The 27,987-nt window shown below is 33.6% G+C and overlaps 1 protein-coding gene across 11 annotated transcripts in view; it reads left to right on the top strand.

Moving 5' to 3' along the window:
- LOC135785460 (sickle tail protein homolog) overlaps positions 1 to 27,987 on the top strand; it is a 155,350-nt gene that overhangs the window by 118,683 nt on the left and 8,680 nt on the right. For 9 of the 11 annotated variants that reach the window (XM_065294910.2, XM_065294909.2, XM_065294905.2 and 6 more), the window contains 12 exons: positions 4,675 to 5,426; positions 8,593 to 8,697; positions 9,038 to 9,087; positions 9,958 to 10,121; positions 11,443 to 11,618; positions 12,878 to 13,014; positions 22,248 to 22,395; positions 22,875 to 23,310; positions 23,387 to 23,612; positions 25,875 to 26,182; positions 26,262 to 26,411; positions 27,529 to 27,633. In XM_065294910.2, the coding sequence (XP_065150982.1) occupies positions 4,675 to 5,426; positions 8,593 to 8,697; positions 9,038 to 9,087; positions 9,958 to 10,121; positions 11,443 to 11,618; positions 12,878 to 13,014; positions 22,248 to 22,395; positions 22,875 to 23,310; positions 23,387 to 23,612; positions 25,875 to 26,182; positions 26,262 to 26,411; positions 27,529 to 27,633 (2,757 nt within the window). The remainder of the gene's footprint in view (positions 1 to 4,674; positions 5,427 to 8,592; positions 8,698 to 9,037; positions 9,088 to 9,957; positions 10,122 to 11,442; positions 11,619 to 12,877; positions 13,015 to 22,247; positions 22,396 to 22,874; positions 23,311 to 23,386; positions 23,613 to 25,874; positions 26,183 to 26,261; positions 26,412 to 27,528; positions 27,634 to 27,987) is intronic. The other 2 variants (XM_065294908.2, XM_065294907.2) reach the window with 2 other exon arrangements.

Below are 27,987 nucleotides of genomic sequence, written 5' to 3'. Positions count from 1 at the left end.
GTTAGCCCGATACACTTAATATTTGTTATGGTGTGTATTTGTGCAATGTACCATGAGGGTCTAGAAGGACATTGGCATATCTCCAAAAACATGGCCGTCATCAGCCAATGAAGGTTGAGGACTGATTTGACAGGGTTAACGGAGGTCGATCGGAACAAAACGCACTGTGCTTCTTCGTGTACTGCTCCTGAAGGCCTGTAAGAATTACGGTGTCATTTGGCCACTAGGGGGCGTAATAGCATATTTCGGTGCCTTTATCATGTGACATACACACACAAACATGACATCATATGATAGATTTGCTCATGGTGAACAACTTTTCCTCTTGAAGCGTTGCTGTCAATCAAACATGCAAGTCTAATTTCGCAAGAATCACCCATATGTGATTTTTTTTGTCTATATGTGACCCAATTTTCTACATAAAATCATCCTACATTATTTAAAGAACATTGTGTGAAAAATAACCTTGACATCTTTAATATTATATGACTGAGTAAGATCATGTCAAAGATTGAAATCAACGAGTGAAATGAATCTTTAATGCCAATGGGACTTTAGCCTGGATTTCAGAGGCAAGGTTGACATTGGCTATTTTGCTTTTGTTTTGGATATATTGGAGAGTCTCGTCCTGTTCATACGTCCTAAGTGGCTTTTTTTCTAATTAAGAGATAGGAAGGGAGTGGAGAGTGAATGAACAAGGAAATAAATGGGCATCTTTAATTCAAACCAAATGTCCTCATTCCATCATCTTTTGATTTGGTTCTTTATTTATCAGAGGTTTAATGTTTCATGTCAGCCCTCCTCCACCAGATTCTCCCTTTTAAGGTAATGCAGAGAAAGAGTTTCTGGGTTGTTGAGACAGGCTAGGGCTTTCATGTTGTTGCTCAGGTAACATCTGGAGATGATCGTCTTTCCTTCCCACCGCAGCAAACTCAGCTAATGCATGGACTGATGTAAAAATGTGTCTCTGTCTGTGACCAAATCTAATTTTGAGATTAGGAGATGAGGAGGTCATATTAAAGATATCAAGGTTATAGTTTCAAATATATTTTAAGCTTTTATTTGAGCCATACACATTTAAACCTTCAGGTCACAACCCAGAGTTAAATGTTATTGCTCAGGAGATGCTCTTTGATAGCGCAGAAGATTTAATGGAGTTTCTCACACTATAAAATTGGTTCAATTTAAAACATAAGTTTACTGGTTGCCTTACAATTCTGAGTTAATGCAACTTAAAGGGAACATGTCCTGACTTTTTTCATGTTTAAGTGCTATAATTGGTTCCCCGGTGCTTCTATCAACCCAGAAAATGTGAAAAAGATCAACCCAGCTACTAAGTTTTGGTAAACCATTCTCTGCAAGAATGTGAAAAAACAGGTCATTGAAATTTGGCTTCCCTTGTGATGTCAGAAAGGGATAATCTGCCCCTTAATCTGCACTATCCAATCATGGCACTGCTATTTAGTGCAGAGATCAGCTCATTTGCATTTAAAAGGACACACACAAAACATCAAATTTTTTCTCAAACACGGATTTATTTGACATCTTAAAAAGTCTTGTGAAATGTCTCCTTTAAAAATATTAGTTGACAAAACAATTGTAAAAAAATTCTATACTTTTTTTTCAATTTCACTAAGAGCATTGCAGCTGTAAATTACTTTATACGTTTGAATTTGGGTTAATTTGATAAGAAATATTTGGATTCATCTTTTTCCATATTTGGTTTAATTTTTTAAATAATATTGAGTTTTGAGTGCAGACTTGTCAAATCTGAGCTCATTTTGTGACCGAGATCTCTTTTTAAACTCTAATGGAGATATTTGTGAGATTTCTGAGTCTTTTTCTCAGGTGAAATATCTCAGAGTGTCCATTTGCTCTTCATTTAATCTCATTGATGTCTAGGAGGAGAAACAACTAAGATATTAAATTGATCTAATTTGTGATTTTCCTTTCTTAGAATTTCCACACAAGTAAGTTTATTTTGGATTGGTATTCAAGTAAAATCAGTTCCTTGTGTAATTTTATACCTACACATTTTTAACCATCGAATAGTGTATCTATTTGATTAGTCACCATGGGGATATGATGTCACTGAAGAGCATGCTGCTGTCCTGAGGCAGATAAACTCTTGGATCGCTCACCTGTTCTGGGTGTAGCCTGGTCTCTGACTCACACATGCACAAAGCTTTTATTGTTTCAGAGAAAATGAGGCAGGGCAGAATGGACCATGTCATTTGACTGAAACGAAATGCTTCGTAAAAAGAAGCTTTATTTGTATTGAGTGGATTATCTGATAAAGCTTATTGGTTTTAAGACTTGTTCTGCATATCTCTCGTTTTCTATTTTTGTACGAGACAAACTGCCTTGCTGTCTACTGCCTACACAAGCGGCTGCTTTTTAAGATAGCATCCTAACTGACATTTAATCTCCTAATGACTGATCTGATGCATTCTCAAATTCATTTCAATAGTCTCAATTGTTCAATGTCAACATGTCACTAAGCTAATGAAATGATACTTTAACAAACATTGAAACTGTGCCTGGGGTGACAAAAGTGCCTAAATTAATTTTACAGTTTTGTTTCGCTGTCATTTTAAGCGCCGAAATGAAACAGGTTTAGTTTCTCTCTACATTAGTTTTTCTTTGAATTTAATTACTCTTTCATGGTCGTATGATTAGTGTGAATGCTGAATGCTGAATTTTTGTTGACTAATTCAGTTATGCAGCTGATTTTGCTTTAAAGCGGACATATGATGAAAAACTGACTTTTTTCATGTTTTAGTGCTATAATTGGTTCCCCAGTGCTTCTATCAACTTAGAAAAAGTGAAAAGGATCAAACCAGTAACTTAGTTTTGGTAAACCATTCTCTGCAAGCATGTTAAAAATAGGTCATTGAAATTTGGCTCCCCCTGTGATGTCAGAAGGGGATAATAATACCACCCCTTATTCTGCACTATCCAACAACAGCACTGCCATTTAGTGTAGAGATCAGCTTATTTAAAAGGACACACACAAAATGGCACATTTTTACTCAACTACAAAGTTGCAATTTTAACAGGCGATAATAAATTATCTATATGGTATTTTGAGCTTGAACTTCACATGCATACTTTGAGGACACCAAGGATTTATTTAACATCTTAAAAACGTCTTGTGAAATTTCTTCTTTAATGTCCAGATTTTACATCAGATGTCGTGGTGACCCAGTACTGTACCAAAATGATTTAATATACAAAAATAAAAATACATGCCCTTTTGTATTTTAATTAACTGCACAGACCCAAAAATCGCCCAAATAATTAATATGACAATAGACTTTTTGGGGAAAAAATATTTTGGTTTATTGTTTCTTATAATCTCTTGAATTACAAATGCTTTATGCTCTCACAACAAAAATGTACGCAAAAATTATGTCATCATTTAATGGCGTCATGTTATTTAGAAATACTGTTTTTTGGCAGAACAATAATTTTTGTCTTAATACAAAATAATAATTTACAAGAAAACCTGTCAGACACACTTAGAGGGTTTTGCATCTGAGATTCTTCATTGTTATCAAGCAAGAAGCAGGAGCATCATTGACTTCCATAGTAGGAAAAATAAAATGGAAACCTATGTTGCTCCAGATCTGTTTGGTTAATAATGTCCTTCAAAATATCATCTTTTGTGTTCAGCAAAACAAAGACAGAATTGGCAGAATGTTCATTTTTTGGGTGAACTATCCCTTTATGAACCACTGGGCTATATAACTTATTAATTATCCATTGACTTTTCTTTAAAGATCTATGAGCATTTTTGTACATTTTTAATTGCACTTGCGCATAATACATTAAAATAAACTCTTAAATCTATTTTAAAAAATATTTTTTATGTTTTTATGTGTGGTCCTAATAGTCCTGTTTTTCTCCTTTTGGATTTTGTAACTCTCCTTCCCATTGTATTTTCTCTCACATGTGAATAAAACAGCAGTTTATCAGTAGATCATAAACAGTTTTTTGGCCCAGAAGGTGGTAAACCAGTAGCATCTCTTTATGACACTAATGAAAGCAGACGTCTGTTAAGGGGAACACAATAGCACCCTCACGCCGTTTAATTACAGCATTGTGAAACAGATTCCAACCATAGCCACCTATGTGTTAGCACACACGCACCAGTCCCACCACGTGCAAACTTTGCGTTTTTTTTTTTTTTTACAAAATCTCCATCTGAAGTGTATTAGTGGGATCAGGAGGGGACCTGCATGGGTGGTCAGGTCAGATCAGGCTTCCCGTGTGTGCTGCCTGTTTAAAAACAGCACAGATTACAGGTGCTCTGAATTTAAGCCTTTGCACAATAACATATTATTCGATCTAAACAAGTGCTTTTTTAACCACTGAATACCACAGTGTCCCACAGTGCTTGTTTATTTGCCTTCTTAAGAATTCATTTCACATGTAAGATAGAAAGGTATCACTCAATTCTTAAAATAATATTTGCATGTGATTTCTTAAGATGCATTTTCTCAGGTTTACAGTTTTCATTTTTCTAAAGCTCCCTTTTGTTTATTGGACTCTCTTTGGGTCTATTGCATTGCATCGTTTATGTTTTTATAGTAGTTTGAAAACACTGTGTGACTCATAAATACATTTGAAGAAGAAATGTTATTTATGTATTTATTTTTGGTCTCTGTTCAGGTTCACAGAGAGATGATGTATGGTGGACGGGACGGTCACCCTCTCCGGCAGCCTCCAATGGGCCCCCCACCACCTCACATGCAGGGCACCATGTCCCCTACCACACCTCACACTATGCCCCCATCACCCTCTCGTATTCCATTCGGTCCTCGCTCTGCAGGCGGTGCGGTCGGCGGTGCAGTCGGCGGTGCCACAATGCCACGCGGAAACACGCTCCCTTCACCGGCCCGCTCGGCTTCTCCCAGCCCCAGCGCCATCCTCGAGCGACGAGACGTCAAACCCGACGAGGACGTGACTGCAAAGAGCATGTCACTTCCTGCTCGAGCCGAAGGCCATTATGCTGATCCCTATATGTTACATCACCATGGTCCACCCCCTGACACAATAGACCACGCCTACCACCGTGCCACCATGCGTTCGTACAGTAACCCTGGCGTTCCCATGGAAGCCGTCGACCATCATTCACTCTTCCGCCAGAAAAGCAGGAAGTACACGGATAGCCAGCTGCCAATGCTGGGCTCCAAAACCCCGCCCGCTTCCCCGCACAGAATGGGCGAGATAAGAATGATGGACATTCACACTGGCCAACAAATGACTCTAGAGAGATCCTCACCTGTAAGACAGTCATTTAGGAAAGAGACACCCGTTGCTATGGACGCCATGGTAAAGGCAAGGGGTGGCATGGGGTCCCCGGCAACTCCTGATATTCAGGGTCACAATCCTTTGGCGCCCTCGGCAGACCCTCAGACACGGTAAGTTGATCGTCACTAAAAGAAAAAACAGGAAGGGCGTGACACTAACTTTTCATTTAAAACACATCCCTAAATGTACATTCATGTTCATTCTAACTCTGCATCAGTAACGTTTATTGTAACACTTCATTGCATTGCATTATGTTGTTCCCTAACTGCATCCGAAACATAGATACGTGTAGATGGCAATGAGTCATCTAAATATTTAAAACTCTCCTATAACAGTGGCTGTTTTTATGTTCGCATTATTAAGATGTAGGGTTGAGAAAGTGCCTGTGCATGGTTTCGTGTTTATGTGCAACTTATTTCTTTTTAAGTAAGGAAACAAATTTATTTTATAGCACCTTGTAATAAAGATTCACGGAAATACATTATGGAAGGACATAAAAAAAAATGAAAGTAAAATAAAGTTTAAAAAAATACATAGAAATATAATGATCAAATGAATAGCAAGTCAGTAGAGCTTGGAAAAAACACGTTCAAAGGTTGTCTCAAAGAGGCTGTTTCATCTTTCTTTACCTACACCTGGCAGGTAGGAGTTGGATCTAAAATGTAAATTGTATTGCTGATGTATGTAAAGATGTTAACATCATGAAGACATGAATTCTGTAAGACACTAGCTGCGTTTCCATTACCCTTTAACTCTTCCCCCGCCACCGTTTAAAAAAAAAGTTGCCAGCCGGCGCCAGCATTTTTTATGTTTTTCACAAAAGTTAAATGCCTTTAAGAAAATGTTCTTCTTTAAATATATAAACAAACAAATACACCCTCTGATTTCAAAAAACAAATTTCATCCTACCTTCATTTGTTCTCTTTTTATCACCTCTCAAATATGGGTAGGTTTCTTCCAAAGTAAAAAATATAATTGCATTTTTGTGAAGGAACTTTTGATAGAGATTAGATTCAGAGCGAGAGTCAATTCAGAGTTAACTTGTCAATGGCAGGGAAAGAGTTAAATTGCGCAAAATGATATTGCAAATTGAAAACATGGTCAATGCAAAAACTTCCATATATCGCAAAAAGTCACTCTCGCATGAGGTGGTTCGAGAGAATTCGGAAAAGGTATATTTCGTAAAACTGAAATGGAAACCGTTTATTCGCATTTTCAGGTCACCTGCTGCAAGTAAGTCACATCATTATTATTTGAAGATGATGTGGTATGTATTAAAACCTCCCAGAAACACCTCAGTACGTGTCTGCTCCCAAGTATAAGAGACTTTCTTTGCCAATAATGTTTGGTTAACACTCCCACATTTCTTTAGATTGACAATAATGTACTATTACCTCCAAGATACACGTTGCCGCTCCTAAGGCCGGTGACACACTTAAGGGCTCGTTATAGTCGTGCGTAGGTCCGACAGCGTAGCCGCGACGGCATAGGTTCCGCGCCGGTTTTCATTTATACTTTTGCGTCGTCGTTTGCGTTGACGTGCAAACACACGCGCAGACCGCTGGTAGGCAGTAACCACGCGTGTAACCACAGTTGCAACGCAAACTTCAAAGAAGAAGAAGCTTAGCAAGTTAACCCACAAACGAAGAAGAAACAAAAACTTGTTGGGTATAATTTGAGATGACCAGCAATGATGGAAGTAAATAAACAGCGACTTTTGATGCAGTTTGAGTTAAATCACTCCTCAACTTGGCTCATCTTTGTTTTCACCGTCACAAACGGAAATACCTATGACACAGTTTTTTTACCTGACGGGAGGGGTTCTGGTGGACCAATCACAGCGCTTGCGATCCGCGTAGATGTGACGCGCTGTTAAAATTTTTGTGAGGTGCGCATCAGGCTACGCACAGGCTAGAACTTACGCACGACTATAAATCGGGCTTAAGCGTCTCAGCTGTGTTGCGTGTCCATTTTTAATCCAGCTCCCATGTTAACAGGTTAGAGCTTGCAGACTGCCTGCATGAGACGCGCGAAACGCGTGCATGCTAGAAATAGAATCAACGCCTATTTTTCACGCGACACTCACAAATTTTCACACAAATTTTCCAGGCAAAAATATGAAAATATGTTTATATGTCTTTTTATACACAAATACATATTAATTAGTGACATATTGATGTTTGAAAGTCTATAGGTTGTCATAAATTCAGGTTTAAATGTAATTTTAAAAATAAATAAATAAATAAATATCGATTTTCAATTATTGCACCTGTCAAACATAGTCTATTTTGCCGTCAATAATATTGATGGTGTCCTTTATTAGTAGGCTTTTTATTTATGCCTGGTCTGTCAGCGGCATCCCTCTATGCCACCTACTAGGCTGCTACAGCAGCAGCGTGCAAGCCCCGCGTCAGGCACGGTTCTGGTGTGTAAAGACACAGAAAATGTGACGCAGCCACCACGCAACTGACATGCAACAGAAACGCCCCACTCATGCCACGCAGCCAGTGTGTCCCGGCCTAAATATAAGCTTTCCTTGGCATTAATTTTTGGATAATACTCTCCTTTGGTTAAAAATAATGCCTAGTATGGTATATGTGATATTAGTAAACCTACCAACATCAGTCGCATATCATCGATTTATGGAAATGCCGTCATATTTAGAAAATAACTCTAAAGTTTTGTTCAAATCTGCAATGGAAACACAGCTACTGTTAGCCAGTGAGTGGATTTACATGTTGTTCACGCACACAATCTTACATAACTCACATAAGACTTTGAACTGTTCCAGCGACTGGAAGATAAAACTTTGTTTTATCAAATTGGTCCGTCTTGCCCTTATGTTTGATGTAACCTATAAAACATTTTTGTTGTGCCTGGCTATGCACAATGTGCTTGGCTGTTTGTCTCATAGCAGAGAAGATTCAAAACAAGGTCAGACAGATTAAAATGATATTACGGGACTGAATACAGGCCAGAGGCTGAAAACATCAGCTTGTAAAATAAAGACGATAATAAACCTGCAAAGTATGAATCGGTTTTAGGAGTGTGCTGAAAAGGCTTCATTTTCTTGTAGGTGAATAGGTGACTTAATATTGGTGATGCGTTGTTTTGAATGCATGCATAAAAAATATGAATTGTTGTTTGGCCAACTAGATAAGCATTGCCGTCTTTCCAATGTCAATAGTGTGATCCAAACACACACCCAAAGACCTTCGCCATCTCCACACACCCCATTATTAGTAAGCATGCAATATACTCTGTATCTCTCTGCAGAGAGAGAATGAAGGCCATGGAGGATCAAATAGCCAGTCTGACTGGTCTTGTACAGCATGCTCTCTTAAAGAGCCACAGCACTAACGGCAACAAGGAGCACCAGAGGTAAGCAAGGCAAGCTGGGTAACGTAGTTCTCAGGCCACATTATAAGACGGTGCTGGGTTTACCAAATCAATCAATAAATATGTAGAATAAATCAAAGGGCCAAGATGGAATAATGTTGGTGGAGTGTTGGAAGAGGGTTTGGTTGATTAGATGACTACTAACCAACTGTCTAACTAACTGTCTGTCTGCATGAATTAAATTAACTACCCTGTTTGCCTGTATGAATGGCAATGCCTGAACCACTTTAACACTAACTAACATCAAGCATTGTGTTAAATTTGATTGACATTGATTGTGTTTGTGTTTAGTCACATGATATGTCTCCCACTTTTTTTTCAGTGAGAAACCAGTAAAGTCTGGATCACCAGTTCACAGCACATCTAGTGCAGGTAATTTTCTTTCTTTTTCTCGCCACATATTCTCCCAATTTATTCCACACATACACAAGCACCACAAGCATGTTTAAATATGTTAATACCTAAATCTTTATTCACCCAGATCATTAAAGGATTAGTCAATTTTCTTAAAAAAATAAATAAATAAATAAAATCCAGATAATTTACTCACCACCATGTCATCCAAAATGTTGATGTCGTTCTTTGTTCAGTCGAGAAGAAATTTTGTTTTTTGAGGAAAACATTCCGGTATTTTTCTCATTTAAATGGACTTTAATGGACCCCAACACTTAACAGTTTTAATGTAGTTTAAAATGACAGTTTCAAAGGACTCTAAACGATCCCAAACGAGGCATAAGGGTCTTATCTAGCGAAACTATTGGCATTTTTGGCAAGAAAAATAAAAAATATGCACTTTTAAACCACAACTTCTCGCCTTCCTCCGGTCCTGTGACGCGCCAGTGCGACCTCACGTAATACATCATCATGTCAAGAGGTCACAGATGACGTTTGCGAAACTACGCCCCAGGTAGACGAGAAGTTGTGGTTTAAAAGTGCATATTTTTTTTATTTTTCTTGCCAAAAATGACAATTGTTTTGCTAAATAAGACCCTTATGCATTGTTTAGAGTCCTTTGAAACTGCAATTTTAAACTGCATTAAAATTGTTAAGTGTTGGGGTCCATTAAAGTTCATTAAAATTAGAAGAATCCTAGAATGTTTTCCTCAGAAAACACAAGAATGACACCAACATTTTGGATGATATGGTGGTGAGTAAATTATCTGGATTTTTTTAAGACTAATCCTTTAAATCATGTCATTAAGTTTCATGTTTGCTTCCATGTGGTTTTTGTTTCATTTTTAGGAGGCTCTCCAGTATTAACGCCAAAAATTGCATCAGTGCCTGCTGAGCGTAGCCCCGCCCCAACACCACCAACAGGACACGCCCCTTTAAATGTTAACTTACAGTTGTTCAGGAAAAATATCTCTGAGTTCCGCCTCCAGCTGCAACATATGAGACAAATGCAGGTAAAAAAAATGGTCGCTTAATGTAATTCGATCATTTGTTTACTGCAAGATGTGTATGGTACAGTGGTAATGATGTGGAAATAATAATTCTGTTAAAATAATTATGAAATTTGGTTATCAGTAGGTACCATCCTGATCTCACAGGAGAGTATTTTATGATGTGGCTAATTTGTATAAATTTGTACTAAGTGAATCACACAAAAATGTAAAATTATTAGAGAAAAGGGTTAATAAAACACCTTAATGCAACTCACATTGCGCTGACATTTTTACATAGAGGAAGCTATATTTGGTAACACTTTACTTGAAGGGGTGTTCATAAAACTGACATGACACCTTCATAATCATGACATGACACGTGCTATGAACATGAAGGAGATTTTATTCACATTTATGACAACTGTCGTTAGTGCCATTCGTTTAATTATGTCATTTTTAATGCAAAGATGACATTGTTTGAGATGTCTTTGTTATGATCACTGCAAAGTTGATAACAGTAAATTAAATTAATTAAATGTTTTGTTATTTTTTTGTTTAACTCTTTGTGTGAGGAAGAAAAAGTTCTGTTAGTGGTCAGTTTTTTATGTATTGTGCAAATATATAAAGCGAAGTATAATTTTTTGATGCTTCTGTTGCATATAAAAAATATTTGAAATAGTATTAACACTTAACGACATTTGTCATATATTTGCATAAAATCTCCTTCATGTTCATGACATGTGTCATGTCATGATAATGAAGGCGTCATGTCAGTCTTTCAAGTAAAGTGTTACTCTATATTTTCATGAAATATGAAAGGAGACTTTGGTTAATAATTTGTGACCTTGTACCACAAAAACAGTCATAAAGGTCAACTGAAATGTATGCATCATCTGAAAGCTGAATACATAAGCTTTCCATTGATGTATGATTTGTTAAGGACAGGCCAATATTTGACCAGGGTACAACTATATGAAAATCTGGAATCTGAGGGTACAAGATATTTAAATATTAAGATAATCACCCTTTAAATTTGTCCATAGAAGTCCTTAGCAACACATATTACTAATGATAATTTTTTTAAATATATTAACTTACCATAAATATCTTCATGGAACATGATCTTTGCTTAATATCCTAATGATTTTTGGCATTAAAAATCGATAATTTTGACCCATACAATGTATTGTTGGTTATTGCTACAAATATACCCATGCTAATTGATTTCATGGTCCGGAGTCACATATGTGCTGATATTTTAAGCATGTTATGTTCTGTGAAACGTATTACAGTAGGAACATACAGTTAATAAATCCTGATTTTAATAAATGTGTGTTTGCAGCTTCAGAATCAAGAGTGCGTACGTGCACAGATAAAGCGTGCGGAGCAAGAGATCAGCGTGAAACTGGCCGAAATGCTGAGGCGGCAGGATGATCCCACACAGAAACAGAGAACGGTGGTGGAAGAAGAGAGACACAGATATCTCACAATGCAGGAAAGAGTTCTCACACAGCTGGGGTACGACACACGATCCAAAACTCACCTTCCCATGGGCAAACAAATGCCTTTCATTCTCAATCATTTCTCACGAGACTCATTATAGCCACTCTGTTAACTCATTACCATCCTGCCCGCCCTCCCTCGCGAAAACTAATGAAATCCCTCTTTAATTTAGCTAGTTAACAAGCGTGCTCTGCAGACGGCTGGCTGTAAACATGCAAGAAACAGCTCGATGCGAATTATAGCCAACCAGAGATCGGGAACAGCATTTACTCTCTGTTTTCATTGGCCGAATGCCAGTGCCCACTCAGCAGTAGTGCCCAAGCCGTGAGACTTGTAGCCAACAAGGACAGTTTGACTTTATTATGACAGTAAAACAGCATTTCTTTACTGGTTTTGCACCTTTTGTCCAAACTGTCTAGGCCTACCATATAATTATACAACATGTTGATTTTTTACTTTGGCTGTTTACTGCAATGCACCTATTTAACAAAATGCATCCAAATGCAAGGGTGTTAAAAAAAAGTAAATAACTAAAGCCAACAAATAAAAGCAGAACCGTTGCAACATGACTTAAACAGCAATCTACTGTTTGCTTTTCAAATATGCCATCGCCATCTAAAATTAACGCCAAACAGAAGTACAAATAGCTGCAAATTTTTATGTAGCATAAGCAAGGTCGAAGCAATTACAAAAAACACCCCAGATTTACATTAAGGTGTTCGAGGACCAAAACAAGCATGTACTAAACATTAGGATATTGGTAAATGTGGTTTACCATTAGTATATATTTAATTTAAATTTACGTTCATGCATTTGGCAGACAATTTTATCAAATGCAACTTACAGTGCATTCAAGCTATGACTTTTGCACAGGAAGAAAAATATATTTCCTGTGACAAATAATAAGTTTATATTTTAAATTTATTTTAAAGCAAATCTTTTTTTTATTACTGAAATTTTTTTATCAACTAACTCACTTTTGGCAGACACTAATATACCTAAGTATTTATTTACCCATCAATCAATAAAGAGACACAATAATTGTCCCTGGTAATGTAATTTCTTCTTACTTCTTTCCATTTTAACCAAGTTTTATTAGTCAAGACCATAACAGGTAGCAGATGCCAACTAATTCACGATAAAGCATACTCTATCTGCACTGACCTCTAGTGGCTCAACAGTGAAATTGCAAAGCAAACATACCCTCCATCTATTCATTAATTTTTTACTTTCAACCCCTGACTGTCAGTTCTGACAAAAATATTTGTGTGTAGGGATCTGGAGCAGTTTGTCGAGTCTTTGAAGACCGAATCCAGCTCGGCTGTGTCTCAGAGGTCTGTAACTCTGAAGGAGGTAGAGGAGGGAGCTGTCAACCTGAGGAAGGTGGGCGAGAACCTGGCTGGACTGAAAGGTAACATAGAGATGCCATTACGTCTCTTTATGGAAATGAGAAGTACGGGTAATTGAAACAGAAAGGAAAATAAATAAACAGAAAGGAATTTAATTTTCAAAGGAGTTTTATTCCAAAATCCTGCATCCCTAAGTTTATTTCAAAAACAGCTAAAGGTGTAAATGTGTGACATTGTCCTTCTTAATGTCTCTGTATCAGATCAAATTTTATTGGATTTATTGAAACACACAAAATGCTTTAGTGTTTTTCATGTTGTTATAAATGCCACTGGGGTAAAGATATGAAAAGTTTGGTTACAAAACGCAATAAATCCATTTTGACTAATTTCGGTAAAAATGTGTTTTCTATACCAAGAAAGTGACAAGATGAAAACCACTATTTTCTGTTACAAACTTTCACATACCATCTTTAGGTTATAAAAACATAAAAAATTCAAATCCATAATTTGATTTTCAAAGATTTATTATAAAAACTAGTGCTGGGAAAAGATTAATCGTGATTAATCGCATACAAAATAAATAATATATGTGTGTGTACTGTAGGGCTGGGCAAAAAAAAAGTTTTTTCGATTAATTGTTTTTTAAAACGTGGTCGATTCAGAATCGATTCTCAAAGAGCAGAATCTATTTTTTTCTATATTTTTTCCTGCAAACATTGAACGTAAGATTAACGTTAAGCAAATGACTAATCTTCTTCACTAGATGTCACCCTCTTTTTTGCCTTGCACGATGTTACCAAGGACCCTGTCATTCATTCTTTCAGTGATTAAAATGGCGGTTTTAGGTGCTTCATCACCGTTGATGTCACCTTCACATAAAAAGTAAGAGGTATGGAAGCATTTTAGATTTCGCAAGCAAGACGACAACGATAGTGTTGTGGCTTTTAATTTCTTTTTATTAATTACCCACTTGTAAACTTATGTTCACTGTTATTTTTTATTTATATAGTATTTGTATTGAATCTATTTTCATTGAGTTGAATCGAGAATCGAGTATAAAAACCAACCCGACAACCGGAATCGAAAATTGAATCGAGAATCGAAATCGAATCGATTTGATAGCTTGTGAATCGAAACGGAATCGATCTGGAATATCTGAATCGATACCCAGCTCTAGTGTACTGTGTGTAATTATTATGTATATTTATTAACCATACATACATACATTTCAGACATTTTTATTTATATATATTTTTATTTATTTATATATCATATAGAATATATAAAGATATAAATAAATATATATATATATATATATATATATATATATACAAATGTAAATGTTTCTTAAATACATACATTAATGTGTGTGTATTTATATATACATAATAATTACACACAACACACAATCATATATTCCACAATCATAAATCCATTTTGACTAATTTCGGTAAAAATGTGTTTTCTATACCAAGAAAGTGACAAGATGAAAACCACTATTTTCTGTTACAAACTTTCACATACCATCTTTAGGTTATAAAAACATAAAAAATTCAAATCCATAATTTGATTTTCAAAGATTTATTATAAAAACTAGTTCTGGGAAAAGATTAATCGCGATTAATTGCATACTAAATAAAAGTGATTTTTTTTTTGCATAATATATGTGTGTGTACTGTGTGTAATTATTATGTATATTTATTAACCATACATACATACATTTCAGAATTTTTTTATATATATATTTTTATTTATTTATATATCATATAGAATATATAAAGATATAAATAAATATATATATATATATATATATACAAATGTAAATGTTTCTTAAATACATACATTAATGTGTGTGTATTTATATATACATAATAATTACACACAACACACAATCATATATTCCACAATCATAAATCCATTTTGACTAATTTCGGTAAAAATGTGTTTTCTATACCAAGAAAGTGACAAGATGAAAACCACTATTTTCTGTTACAAACTTTCACATACCATCTTTAGGTTATAAAAACATAAAAAATTCAAATCCATAATTTGATTTTCAAAGATTTATTATAAAAACTAGTGCTGGGAAAAGATTAATCGCGATTAATCGCATACAAAATAAAAGTGATTTTTTTTTGCATAATATATGTGTGTGTACTGTGTGTAATTATTATGTATATTTATTAACCATACATACATACATTTCAGAATTTTTTTTATATATATTTTTATTTATTTATATATCATATAGAATATATAAAGATATAAATAAATATATATATATATATATATATATACAAATGTAAATGTTTCTTAAATACATACATTAATGTGTGTGTATTTATATATACATAATAATTACACACAACACACAATCATATATTCCACAATCATAAATCCATTTTGAATAATTTCGGTAAAAATGTGTTTTCTATACCAAGAAAGTGACAAGATGAAAACCACTATTTTCTGTTACAAACTTTCACATACCATCTTTAGGTTATAAAAACATAAAAAATTCAAATCCATAATTTGATTTTCAAAGATTTATTATAAAAACTAGTTCTGGGAAAAGATTAATCGCGATTAATTGCATACTAAATAAAAGTGATTTTTTTTTTGCATAATATATGTGTGTGTACTGTGTGTAATTATTATGTATATTTATTAACCATACATACATACATTTCAGAATTTTTTTATATATATATTTTTATTTATTTATATATCATATAGAATATATAAAGATATAAATATATATATATATATATATATATATATATATATATATATATATATATATATATATATATATACAAATGTAAATGTTTCTTAAATACATACATTAATGTGTGTGTATTTATATATACATAATAATTACACACAACACACAATCATATATTCCACAATCATAAATCCATTTTGACTAATTTCGGTAAAAATGTGTTTTCTATACCAAGAAAGTGACAAGATGAAAACCACTATTTTCTGTTACAAACTTTCACATACCATCTTTAGGTTATAAAAACATAAAAAATTCAAATCCATAATTTGATTTTCAAAGATTTATTATAAAAACTAGTGCTGGGAAAAGATTAATCGCGATTAATCGCATACAAAATAAAAGTGATTTTTTTTTGCATAATATATGTGTGTGTACTGTGTGTAATTATTATGTATATTTATTAACCATACATACATACATTTCAGAATTTTTTTTATATATATTTTTATTTATTTATATATCATATAGAATATATAAAGATATAAATAAATATATATATACAAATGTAAATGTTTCTTAAATACATACATTAATGTGTGTGTATTTATATATACATAATAATTACACACAACACACAATCATATATTCCACAATCATAAATCCATTTTGACTAATTTCGGTAAAAATGTGTTTTCTATACCAAGAAAGTGACAAGATGAAAACCACTATTTTCTGTTACAAACTTTCACATACCATCTTTAGGTTATAAAAACATAAAAAATTCAAATCCATAATTTGATTTTCAAAGATTTATTATAAAAACTAGTGCTGGGAAAAGATTAATCGCGATTAATCGCATACAAAATAAAAGTGATTTTTTTTTGCATAATATATGTGTGTGTACTGTGTGTAATTATTATGTATATTTATTAACCATACATACATACATTTCAGAATTTTTTTATATATATTTTTATTTATTTATATATCATATAGAATATATAAAGATATAAATAAATATATATACAAATGAAAATGTTTCTTAAATATATACATTAATGTGTGTGTATTTATATATACATAATAATTACACACAACACACAATCATATATTCCACAATCATAAATCCATTTTGACTAATTTCGGTAAAAATGTGTTTTCTATACCAAGAAAGTGACAAGATGAAAACCACTATTTTCTGTTACAAACTTTCACATACCATCTTTAGGTTATAAAAACATAAAAAATTCAAATCCATAATTTGATTTTCAAAGATTTATTATAAAAACTAGTGCTGGGAAAAGATTAATCGCGATTAATCGCATACAAAATAAAAGTGATTTTTTTTTGCATAATATATGTGTGTGTACTGTGTGTAATTATTATGTATATTTATTAACCATACATACATACATTTCAGAATTTTTTTTATATATATTTTTATTTATTTATATATCATATAGAATATATAAAGATATAAATAAATATATATATATATATATATATACAAATGTAAATGTTTCTTAAATACATACATTAATGTGTGTGTATTTATATATACATAATAATTACACACAACACACAATCATATATTCCACAATCATAAATCCATTTTGAATAATTTCGGTAAAAATGTGTTTTCTATACCAAGAAAGTGACAAGATGAAAACCACTATTTTCTGTTACAAACTTTCACATACCATCTTTAGGTTATAAAAACATAAAAAATTCAAATCCATAATTTGATTTTCAAAGATTTATTATAAAAACTAGTTCTGGGAAAAGATTAATCGCGATTAATTGCATACTAAATAAAAGTGATTTTTTTTTTGCATAATATATGTGTGTGTACTGTGTGTAATTATTATGTATATTTATTAACCATACATACATACATTTCAGAATTTTTTTATATATATATTTTTATTTATTTATATATCATATAGAATATATAAAGATATAAATATATATATATATATATATATATATATATATATATATACAAATGTAAATGTTTCTTAAATACATACATTAATGTGTGTGTATTTATATATACATAATAATTACACACAACACACAATCATATATTCCACAATCATAAATCCATTTTGACTAATTTCGGTAAAAATGTGTTTTCTATACCAAGAAAGTGACCAGATGAAAACCACTATTTTCTGTTACAAACTTTCACATACCATCTTTAGGTTATAAAAACATAAAAAATTCAAATCCATAATTTGATTTTCAAAGATTTATTATAAAAACTAGTGCTGGGAAAAGATTAATCGCGATTAATCGCATACAAAATAAAAGTGATTTTTTTTGCATAATATATGTGTGTGTACTGTGTGTAATTATTATGTATATTTATTAACCATACATACATACATTTCAGAATTTTTTTTATATATATTTTTATTTATTTATATATCATATAGAATATATAAAGATATAAATAAATATATATATACAAATGTAAATGTTTCTTAAATACATACATTAATGTGTGTGTATTTATATATACATAATAATTACACACAACACACAATCATATATTCCACAATCATAAATCCATTTTGACTAATTTCGGTAAAAATGTGTTTTCTATACCAAGAAAGTGACAAGATGAAAACCACTATTTTCTGTTACAAACTTTCACATACCATCTTTAGGTTATAAAAACATAAAAAATTCAAATCCATAATTTGATTTTCAAAGATTTATTATAAAAACTAGTGCTGGGAAAAGATTAATCGCGATTAATCGCATACAAAATAAAAGTGATTTTTTTTTGCATAATATATGTGTGTGTACTGTGTGTAATTATTATGTATATTTATTAACCATACATACATACATTTCAGAATTTTTTTATATATATATTTTTATTTATTTATATATCATATAGAATATATAAAGATATAAATAAATATATATATATATATATATATATATATACAAATGTAAATGTTTCTTAAATACATACATTAATGTGTGTGTATTTATATATACATAATAATTACACACAACACACAATCATATATTCCACAATCATAAATCCATTTTGACTAATTTCGGTAAAAATGTGTTTTCTATACCAAGAAAGTGACAAGATGAAAACCACTATTTTCTGTTACAAACTTTCACATACCATCTTTAGGTTATAAAAACATAAAAAATTCAAATCCATAATTTGATTTTCAAAGATTTATTATAAAAACTAGTGCTGGGAAAAGATTAATCGCGATTAATCGCATACAAAATAAAAGTGATTTTTTTTTGCATAATATATGTGTGTGTACTGTGTGTAATTATTATGTATATTTATTAACCATACATACATACATTTCAGAATTTTTTTTATATATATTTTTTTTTATTTATATATCATATAGAATATATAAAGATATAAATAAATATATATATATATATATATATATATATATATATATACAAATGTAAATGTTTCTTAAATACATACTGTACATTAATGTGTGTGTATTTATATATACATAATAATTACACACAACACACAATCATATATTCCACAATCATAAATCCATTTAGAATAATTTCGGTAAAAATGTGTTTTCTATACCAAGAAAGTGACAAGATGAAAACCACTATTTTCTGTTACAAACTTTCACATACCATCTTTAGGTTATAAAAACATAAAAAATTCAAATCCATAATTTGATTTTCAAAGATTTATTATAAAAACTAGTTCTGGGAAAAGATTAATCGCGATTAATTGCATACTAAATAAAAGTGATTTTTTTTTTGCATAATATATGTGTGTGTACTGTGTGTAATTATTATGTATATTTATTAACCATACATACATACATTTCAGAATTTTTTTATATATATATTTTTATTTATTTATATATCATATAGAATATATAAAGATATAAATATATATATATATATATATATATATATATATATATATATATACAAATGTAAATGTTTCTTAAATACATACATTAATGTGTGTGTATTTATATATACATAATAATTACACACAACACACAATCATATATTCCACAATCATAAATCCATTTTGACTAATTTCGGTAAAAATGTGTTTTCTATACCAAGAAAGTGACAAGATGAAAACCACTATTTTCTGTTACAAACTTTCACATACCATCTTTAGGTTATAAAAACATAAAAAATTCAAATCCATAATTTGATTTTCAAAGATTTATTATAAAAACTAGTGCTGGGAAAAGATTAATCGCGATTAATCGCATACAAAATAAAAGTGATTTTTTTTTGCATAATATATGTGTGTGTACTGTGTGTAATTATTATGTATATTTATTAACCATACATACATACATTTCAGAATTTTTTTTATATATATTTTTATTTATTTATATATCATATAGAATATATAAAGATATAAATAAATATATATATACAAATGTAAATGTTTCTTAAATACATACATTAATGTGTGTGTATTTATATATACATAATAATTACACACAACACACAATCATATATTCCACAATCATAAATCCATTTTGTTTAATTTCGGTAAAAATGTGTTTTCTATACCAAGAAAGTGACAAGATGAAAACCACTATTTTCTGTTACAAACTTTCACATACCATCTTTAGGTTATAAAAACATAAAAAATTCAAATCCATAATTTGATTTTCAAAGATTTATTATAAAAACTAGTGCTGGGAAAAGATTTATCGCGATTAATCGCATACAAAATAAAAGTGATTTTTTTTTGCATAATATATGTGTGTGTACTGTGTGTAATTATTATGTATATTTATTAACCATACATACATACATTTCAGAATTTTTTTATATATATTTTTATTTATTTATATATCATATAGAATATATAAAGATATAAATAAATATATATACAAATGTAAATGTTTCTTAAATATATACATTAATGTGTGTGTATTTATATATACATAATAATTACACACAACACACAATCATATATTCCACAATCATAAATCCATTTTGACTAATTTCGGTAAAAATGTGTTTTCTATACCAAGAAAGTGACAAGATGAAAACCACTATTTTCTGTTACAAACTTTCACATACCATCTTTAGGTTATAAAAACATAAAAAATTCAAATCCATAATTTGATTTTCAAAGATTTATTATAAAAACTAGTGCTGGGAAAAGATTAATAGCGATTAATCGCATACAAAATAAAAGTGATTTTTTTTTGCATAATATATGTGTGTGTACTGTGTGTAATTATTATGTATATTTATCAACCATACATACATACATACATTTCAGAAATTTTATTTATTTATATATCATATAGAATATATAAAGATATAAATAAATATATATACAAATGTAAATGTTTCTTAAATACATACATGAATGTGTGTGTATTTATGTATACAGAATAATTACACACAACACACAATCATATATTAAGCAAAAAATCACTTTTATTTTGTATGCGATTAATTTTTTCCCAGCACTAATAAAAGCTGATTATTTTTCCACAAAATGCAATAAATCCATGACCAAGTTTAAAAAAAAAATGCTATAAATCTACTGAATCAGTATATAAATGTGCATTCATCTTTGCCATGTTATATTCATTTAGTTGACTAGTGGTATACACTGATTAAATATAAACATTAATGGCATTAATCAAAACTCTTACTTTGTAATATTGATAACACTGTCAGTGCTGCAGTTATACTTGGGATGTTTTCACTTAACTTTTTTTAAAGCGATCAGCTATAAAATGTTTTGGTCCTGCTTGATTTTTGTTGACTTTGAGTAAAATAATGAAAAGATATAGGGTCAATGTGTTAGCATGACAGAAGCTTGATGCTGTCGGGAGAAAAAGCAACAGCCTGCATTTTTTCATCTCGGGAGTGCCTCTCCCGTAAATTATTAGATGTTCATGGCTTACATTTCTTCCCCTTCACAGAAAACCACCACAGGTTTATCAATGCCATCAAAATTATAATTTTGTTTTTGTTTGTTTGTTGATCACGAAGTACAAAGTAGATGAGGGAAAACTAGGATTTTGTGTGTATTCAACGCGCCGCCATTGCTGTTTACAGTGCATGGGAATGGTGCGCTGTGATTGGTTGAGCAGATTTATGGGAAAAATTGTAGAAAAGATGACAGAGTAACATGGCGGATATTGGATTTTGCATAAAATTAAGAAGTAACTTTTTAATACTGACTTGATACAATACTGATTTTGGTGGTAACTCGTTTTTTTTTCTTTTAAATGCCGTTTATCGCGTTTTGCAACCAAACTCTTCAAATTATCATACTGTGAACAGACACAATATGTGGCCTTTGACAATTATAGCTCGTTTATAGTGCTATTATGACGGTTTCACCCCCAGAGAAAGTTTTCACAGTTCACACCTACAAAGAAAAACACTTTCACTTACGTACGCTGATACAACAGGTCTAAATGTCGGGCATTTCCCCACTTGCAAACACCTGAGTCATTTAGATGTGATAGTCTAGTACAATTTTCTGCTAGTTTCAAACCAAATTCATTTTAACCCTTTGATCTGTTTCTTTCTCTCTTGCAGGCGAGTTTCCGGCTCTACAGACCCGTATGCGAGCAGTGCTCAGGGTTGAGGTGGAAGCCGTCAAGTTCCTAAAGGAAGAGCCGCACAAACTCGACAGTATGCTGATGAGGGTCCGAACCCTCACCGACACACTCAACAACCTTCGCAGGTATACACAGATGGAGAAAATATTAGATGCATGCATGTCTGTGTCTGTGCCCACTTTCCTGAAGGAATTAGCATTGAATGCAAGATTAAATTTAAGATTATAAAGATCTTGGAAAGCAAATAAATCCAAATAAATTTGTTTCATTGAGTCTGTCACTTCATGTGCATGGTTCACGTGTCCTTATTCCCATATCTAGCCTGAGCGTCTGAGCACATTATGGCTGTTTGATAAACCATCTGTTTTCATCCACGTATCCGACCAGTCGGAGGATAATGAAAATGAATTACTTTTCTATCACCCATTCACTTTGCATGAAAAGTCTCTTTAGATTCAGACAGAGCAGATCTGCTTTATCACGTTTTATGTCAGATCTGATCAGACTCAAGTTTTTTGTGTTCCCTTTAAACAAGATAATAAATAAAATAGTGTTTTCTTGCTGTGTAATTGAAATAAAATGATCACCAACATCTCATCACTAGGTGTGCACCGGACAGCATGCTAAATTCCTCTGAACTGGTTTCCTTGACGCCTCCTGAAAAAACTGAATCAGCCGTCGTCATTGAATCCATTGAACCTGCCTCGGTCACGCCTCAGACGTCCACCGTGAGGTCAGAGGTCATGACGACAACCCCTTTGGTGATCCACCATGCCCAAGCCTCTCCTGTAGCTTCACAACAATCCCAGCAGTCAACGGCACCATCGCCACCTGCCCTACAGAGACAAGAGTCCATCCCCTCACCCACCAAACAACTCAAGAAACCCACAGCGTCCCCTGAACAGACACAAATAGTCATAAACAGCAGTAATGGAATCTCCACAAATGGCGTCCATGGTAAGAATCCTTCTCCTGGCTTATTCATAGAAGAGATCCAGGCGAGCCGCAGCAAGACCAAAAACAGGGCTGTGTCGATTAAGGTGAGCATTGTTTTGAGTTTATTGTGCTGTATATTAGGGTCAGATGTGCAGAAATACAAAAAATCTTGTTTGGCAGGCTGCAGAGAGAGGATGGGAGGAGAAGAGGCAGAACATGGGTCATTATGACGGACAGGAATTTGAACGGATGCTCCAAGAAGTCGAGGCCAATATGTTAAGAGGAATACCAAGCCTTGAGGTGCCCAGTGAACCTGAGAAGTGCCCTGACGCCCCTGCAACACTTCCTGCCTCCCTGGAGGAGGTGGTGGGAAAAAAGGAGCCTGTGATGATGCCAGTAGAGCATGGTATGAGAGCTTTCTGTTTTGTTTATTGTTATTTAATACACGGCACTCTAATGGCGCTTTTCCATTGCATAGTACCCCACGGTTTAGTTTAGGTCGAGTCAGCTTACTTTTGGGGGCGTTTCCACTGGGTGCAGTACGTAGTACCCAATACTTTTTTAGTACCACCTCGGTTGGGGTTCCAAGCGACCTGAGCTGATACCAAAACGTGACCCGAAAAAACACTGTAGATCACTGATTGGTCTGAGAGAATCGTCACTACCAGCGTCATCTCTATAATGTAAAAGATTAGCTTTACCTTCATGCTAGCTTGCGCTGTCTCGAGCAAACATGTTGTCATCTGTGCTTTGTTGTAAGTTCCCAAACTCCCTTTTAGCGATGAAAAACATCCACAGGGTGAGAATCAGGAACACCATAACAGTTTTTTTCCAGACTTGCGGTTTGTGGCACATTTGCGTCTCTCAAGTCCGCATATATTCTTAAAGGCAACTTCAGCGGCATGTGTGTTTGTACAGAAACTGTAATGTGGGACAGAGGTGGTGATAAACAGGATGTGCAAACATCTATTTATGGTGGTCAATTTAAATTTGGTGGCAGACTGAGAAATAAATAAATGTATGGGAATGTACAACGACGCTCTCACTTATATGATGTCACAGCAGTAGGCTGGCAAATATAACGTCACGCCTATAATCCCTCCCACTCCGAAGTGATACTAAACTCGATAGAAAAGCTAACCAAGCCAAAGTAAGGTGAGCTGACCCGACCTGACCTGAACCCAATCAAACCGTGGGGTACTATACAATGGAAAAGCGCAATAAAATGCTTGACTCTGATTGGCCAGTCACCACATTCCAAGGTATGATATTACGAGATAACAACTGCCTGAAACTAGTAACACACGATAACCTGGGTGCTGCAAATCATTTTGAAAGGATACAGTTTAATATTACACAAAAATTAAATGTAAATATTTTATAACATTATATTTAGAAATGATTAAACCAAAAAGTGTGTTCGTGATATTTGAACTTCTTGCCCTATGTTTAAACCAAAAGTAAACGTGTTTCCCCGCGGAAGGTCTGCATTCGTTGAAAATTACCAAATAATATATTTCAAAACAATATTTAATGTTCCTTACCTTACTTACCATGGGTTCACACCAGCCGCGTTTGAGGGGTCAAATTTGCGTCTACCGCGTCTAGTTTGGCGCTTGAACATTTTGAATTTACTCGAATTTACTCGAACTTTCATTCGCGCGTGAAAGCTGTGCATGAAATTCTAGTCATTGAGACATTCACATGGAAATGTGCGTCATAGGAGGGGCTTTGGCGACTCCCCTCGCTTCCGGTAATCATGTCACTACTAGAGAAAGCTCCTTATTTGGTTAACACGGTGCGTTTTCTGCAAAAGTTCAAAATTTTAAACTTGCGCGTTTCCCGTGGCAACGCTCAATTTGCGGCATACATGCGAAAGAGGCAGAATCGCGTCTACCGCGACATGCTAAACGTCTCATTCGCACCGCGAGACCTCCAGACGCGCGTCAACGCATCTTTACATTGACTTAACATTGAAATCACTCTCGCTTGACGCCTCTACCGCGGCTGGTATGAACGCAGCATTACGAGTTATACAGGTGTGCAAGTAGCGGGATAATGTACAGGCAGCCGTTTGTTATCGCGAAATATTATTATGATGATGAAATTTGCTAATAATATATCAAATATTATTTTTATTATGAAATGTGTCACTTCGCACAGTATTTTGCTTTCAACCGATGGTGGCCAGTGACTTCTCTTCAAGAGGAGTGCAAATTCAAAATATGTGTTTGGAGTGTCACGTGAGCCTATGTGCATCATGCGTCATGTCAAAATAAGTGCCTGCTGCACACACATCGAAAGGGTTTATGATAAAAAAAAAACGCTCACGTTCACAAAATACTCGCAAGACACTAACTTAACAGAGTAAACTGATTACACATGAGATTAAACAAGTATTTGGTGAATGCGAGCGTCTCTTTTATCATAACCCCCTTCGAAGCGTCTGCAGCAGAGTCATATTTTGACATGACGTGTTATGCACACAGGTTCACATGACGCACCTATCACATATTTTGACATGACGAGCCACACACATGACGGTCTACATATACATTTTTGACACGCTCCGCATCGTGTGCTCTCGGAAAAGAAGTCACCGGCCAAATAGCAAAAATGACTTTGAAGTTTTAAAGACATGAGCATAAATTCAACTGTTTGCTTGTAGATAACAATCAGCCCAAGCTAAACTCTGAGAAACCTATTAAGACTGCTTCAGAGAAACCTTCCAAACCCCTGGAGAAACCCATTAAGCCGGCCTTGGAGAGGCCTTCTAAACCCAGCTTATCCATCAAATCCAGTCTGGAGAAACAGAGTAAGACTCAGGAAAAAGTTGTCAAACTTCAGAGCACAGAAAAGGCAAACAAGTCGCCTCCTCCACCCCCACCTCGAAGAACCTACCCCAACGCCACCACTGGAATGACCACCACCCGCTCAGGAGAGGTCATTTACACTAGCCGGAAAGACTCCGTAGAGGTGTGTTTGCTGTATTTATCTCATGTTATCCATTCCCATTGCTTTACCTGAGATTGGATAACAATATGAAAATTTGTAGGAGGGTGATGAGGAGCCCACCAGTCCAGTGTCTCAACCCGAACCCAAAACCCATCCAGAGCCCAAGCCCTGCACCCCTCCTCCTCCTATCTCTGCCTCAGCCATCAAAGAGGAGGAGGATGAAGGAGATAAGATCATGGCAGAGTTGCAGGTGAGACACAAATAAATTCACAAAAAATATAATATCCTGTATATATGGAACAAACATGTGTTTGATGTTACATGCACACACGCTTGCAGTTTTACAGAGTTTGAAATTGTAATCAAGTGTTTCAATCTTAATATGCCCTGGGTGTGAAGTTGCTTGGTGTGGGTGTTACAAAGCTTTGGTGTTTCTGTGCCTGGTGAGCAGTTTCAGTTCCTGTATTGTGCATTAGATTTTTTTCTCAAACTTCTTTAAATACAAACCACGATTTAAAAATGATAACAGCATATACATGTATATTTGATCTCCAGCGGATGTTAGCCCACTCATTAAATGTATTTTATTATTCTGAAGGAAATGTAATAATTTATATAAATTTTAAAACAGCTTTTGCTTTGATGACAGTATGCACTCGAGTTGGCATGAACTTTACAAGTTTGTGCAAAACCTGATGATTATTTCAGCATAATTCTAGAATGTAAAAATAGTTTTTACATTTTTATTAGCTTTCATGTTAGCTTTACTAAAATCAGATTTTTTTGTATAGTGTTTTGCAAAAGTTTTATATATATTTACAGTTTATATACCATGTATATCATAACCATTTTTGAAAAATCCTTTATCTTTGTTAAAATTAATTATTTTTTTCAAAGTGGTCTCAGAGATTTGGACCCAATTGTAAATCCCCTACACTGTAAAAATTCATTTTTAAAAATGTAATCAATGTGAAATTACAATTCATTTCAACTTTCTTGACTAGTAAGGAGTTGCTATAATTTATCAAAAAGTTCAAATATCTAATTCAAGTTAATTAAACTTAAACATTTAAGTGCACCAAGGAATGTTTTACAGTAAAAATGTACCCCCCCTCATAATAAAAACTAGCAATTACAACTAATTTACACTTAGAAGTTGATATTTTCCTAGCAGTCAACACTTCAGCCTCCTCAAAATACAAACCAAATACAAATTCCATTATACTGAAGTCTGAGTCATCTAATAATGCCCACTATTTCCTGTATAGGTAAATTACACAGTAGAGTAATTTTGAACTGGTTTGCCCGTTTTAATAATGGGCAGAATCCAATCTTTAACCCCATTCCTCACAAATTCTTCTCTTCAGGTTTTCCAGAAGTGCACTGTTAAGGAGATAGGGCTCAAAGGTTTGGTAGAGCCACAGATCAGAGAGCTAAGACCTGGGGCCTTACTGCCCCTTAAAGATAAGAAGGTAAAGGATATAATGTCCTTTAGTTGGCCCTCCAACCGCCTGCCTGTACCAGCTGCTTGTCCTTGATGGCTGTCCTTTACAATGCTTGTTTGGCTTTCTCACCCTCTCTTAACTTCCTCTGTACAATCTTATGATGGGAATCTGACATCAGAAATGTTCTCACTGTTCTTTCATTTCAAATCTGTTTCTGTCATTTTGTTTCTACTGAACTCATGGCCTGTGCTGTAGTGATGTAGTGTGAGCCAGTAGGAGGAATTTGATTGGCTACAGTATGTGTGATCGAAGTCATCCAATCAATAAACTAGATTTTTCACATTCAGCTGTCAAACGGGGTTGTGTGTGTTTTTTTGTAAT

The sequence above is a fragment of the Paramisgurnus dabryanus genome, chromosome 22 (genome assembly GCF_030506205.2).
Source record: "Paramisgurnus dabryanus chromosome 22, PD_genome_1.1, whole genome shotgun sequence".
In the NCBI taxonomy this organism is placed as follows: Eukaryota; Metazoa; Chordata; class Actinopteri; order Cypriniformes; family Cobitidae; genus Paramisgurnus; species Paramisgurnus dabryanus.
The sequence above is the reverse complement of the archived record's forward strand: the minus strand, read 5'-3'. Positions and strand labels throughout refer to the sequence as shown.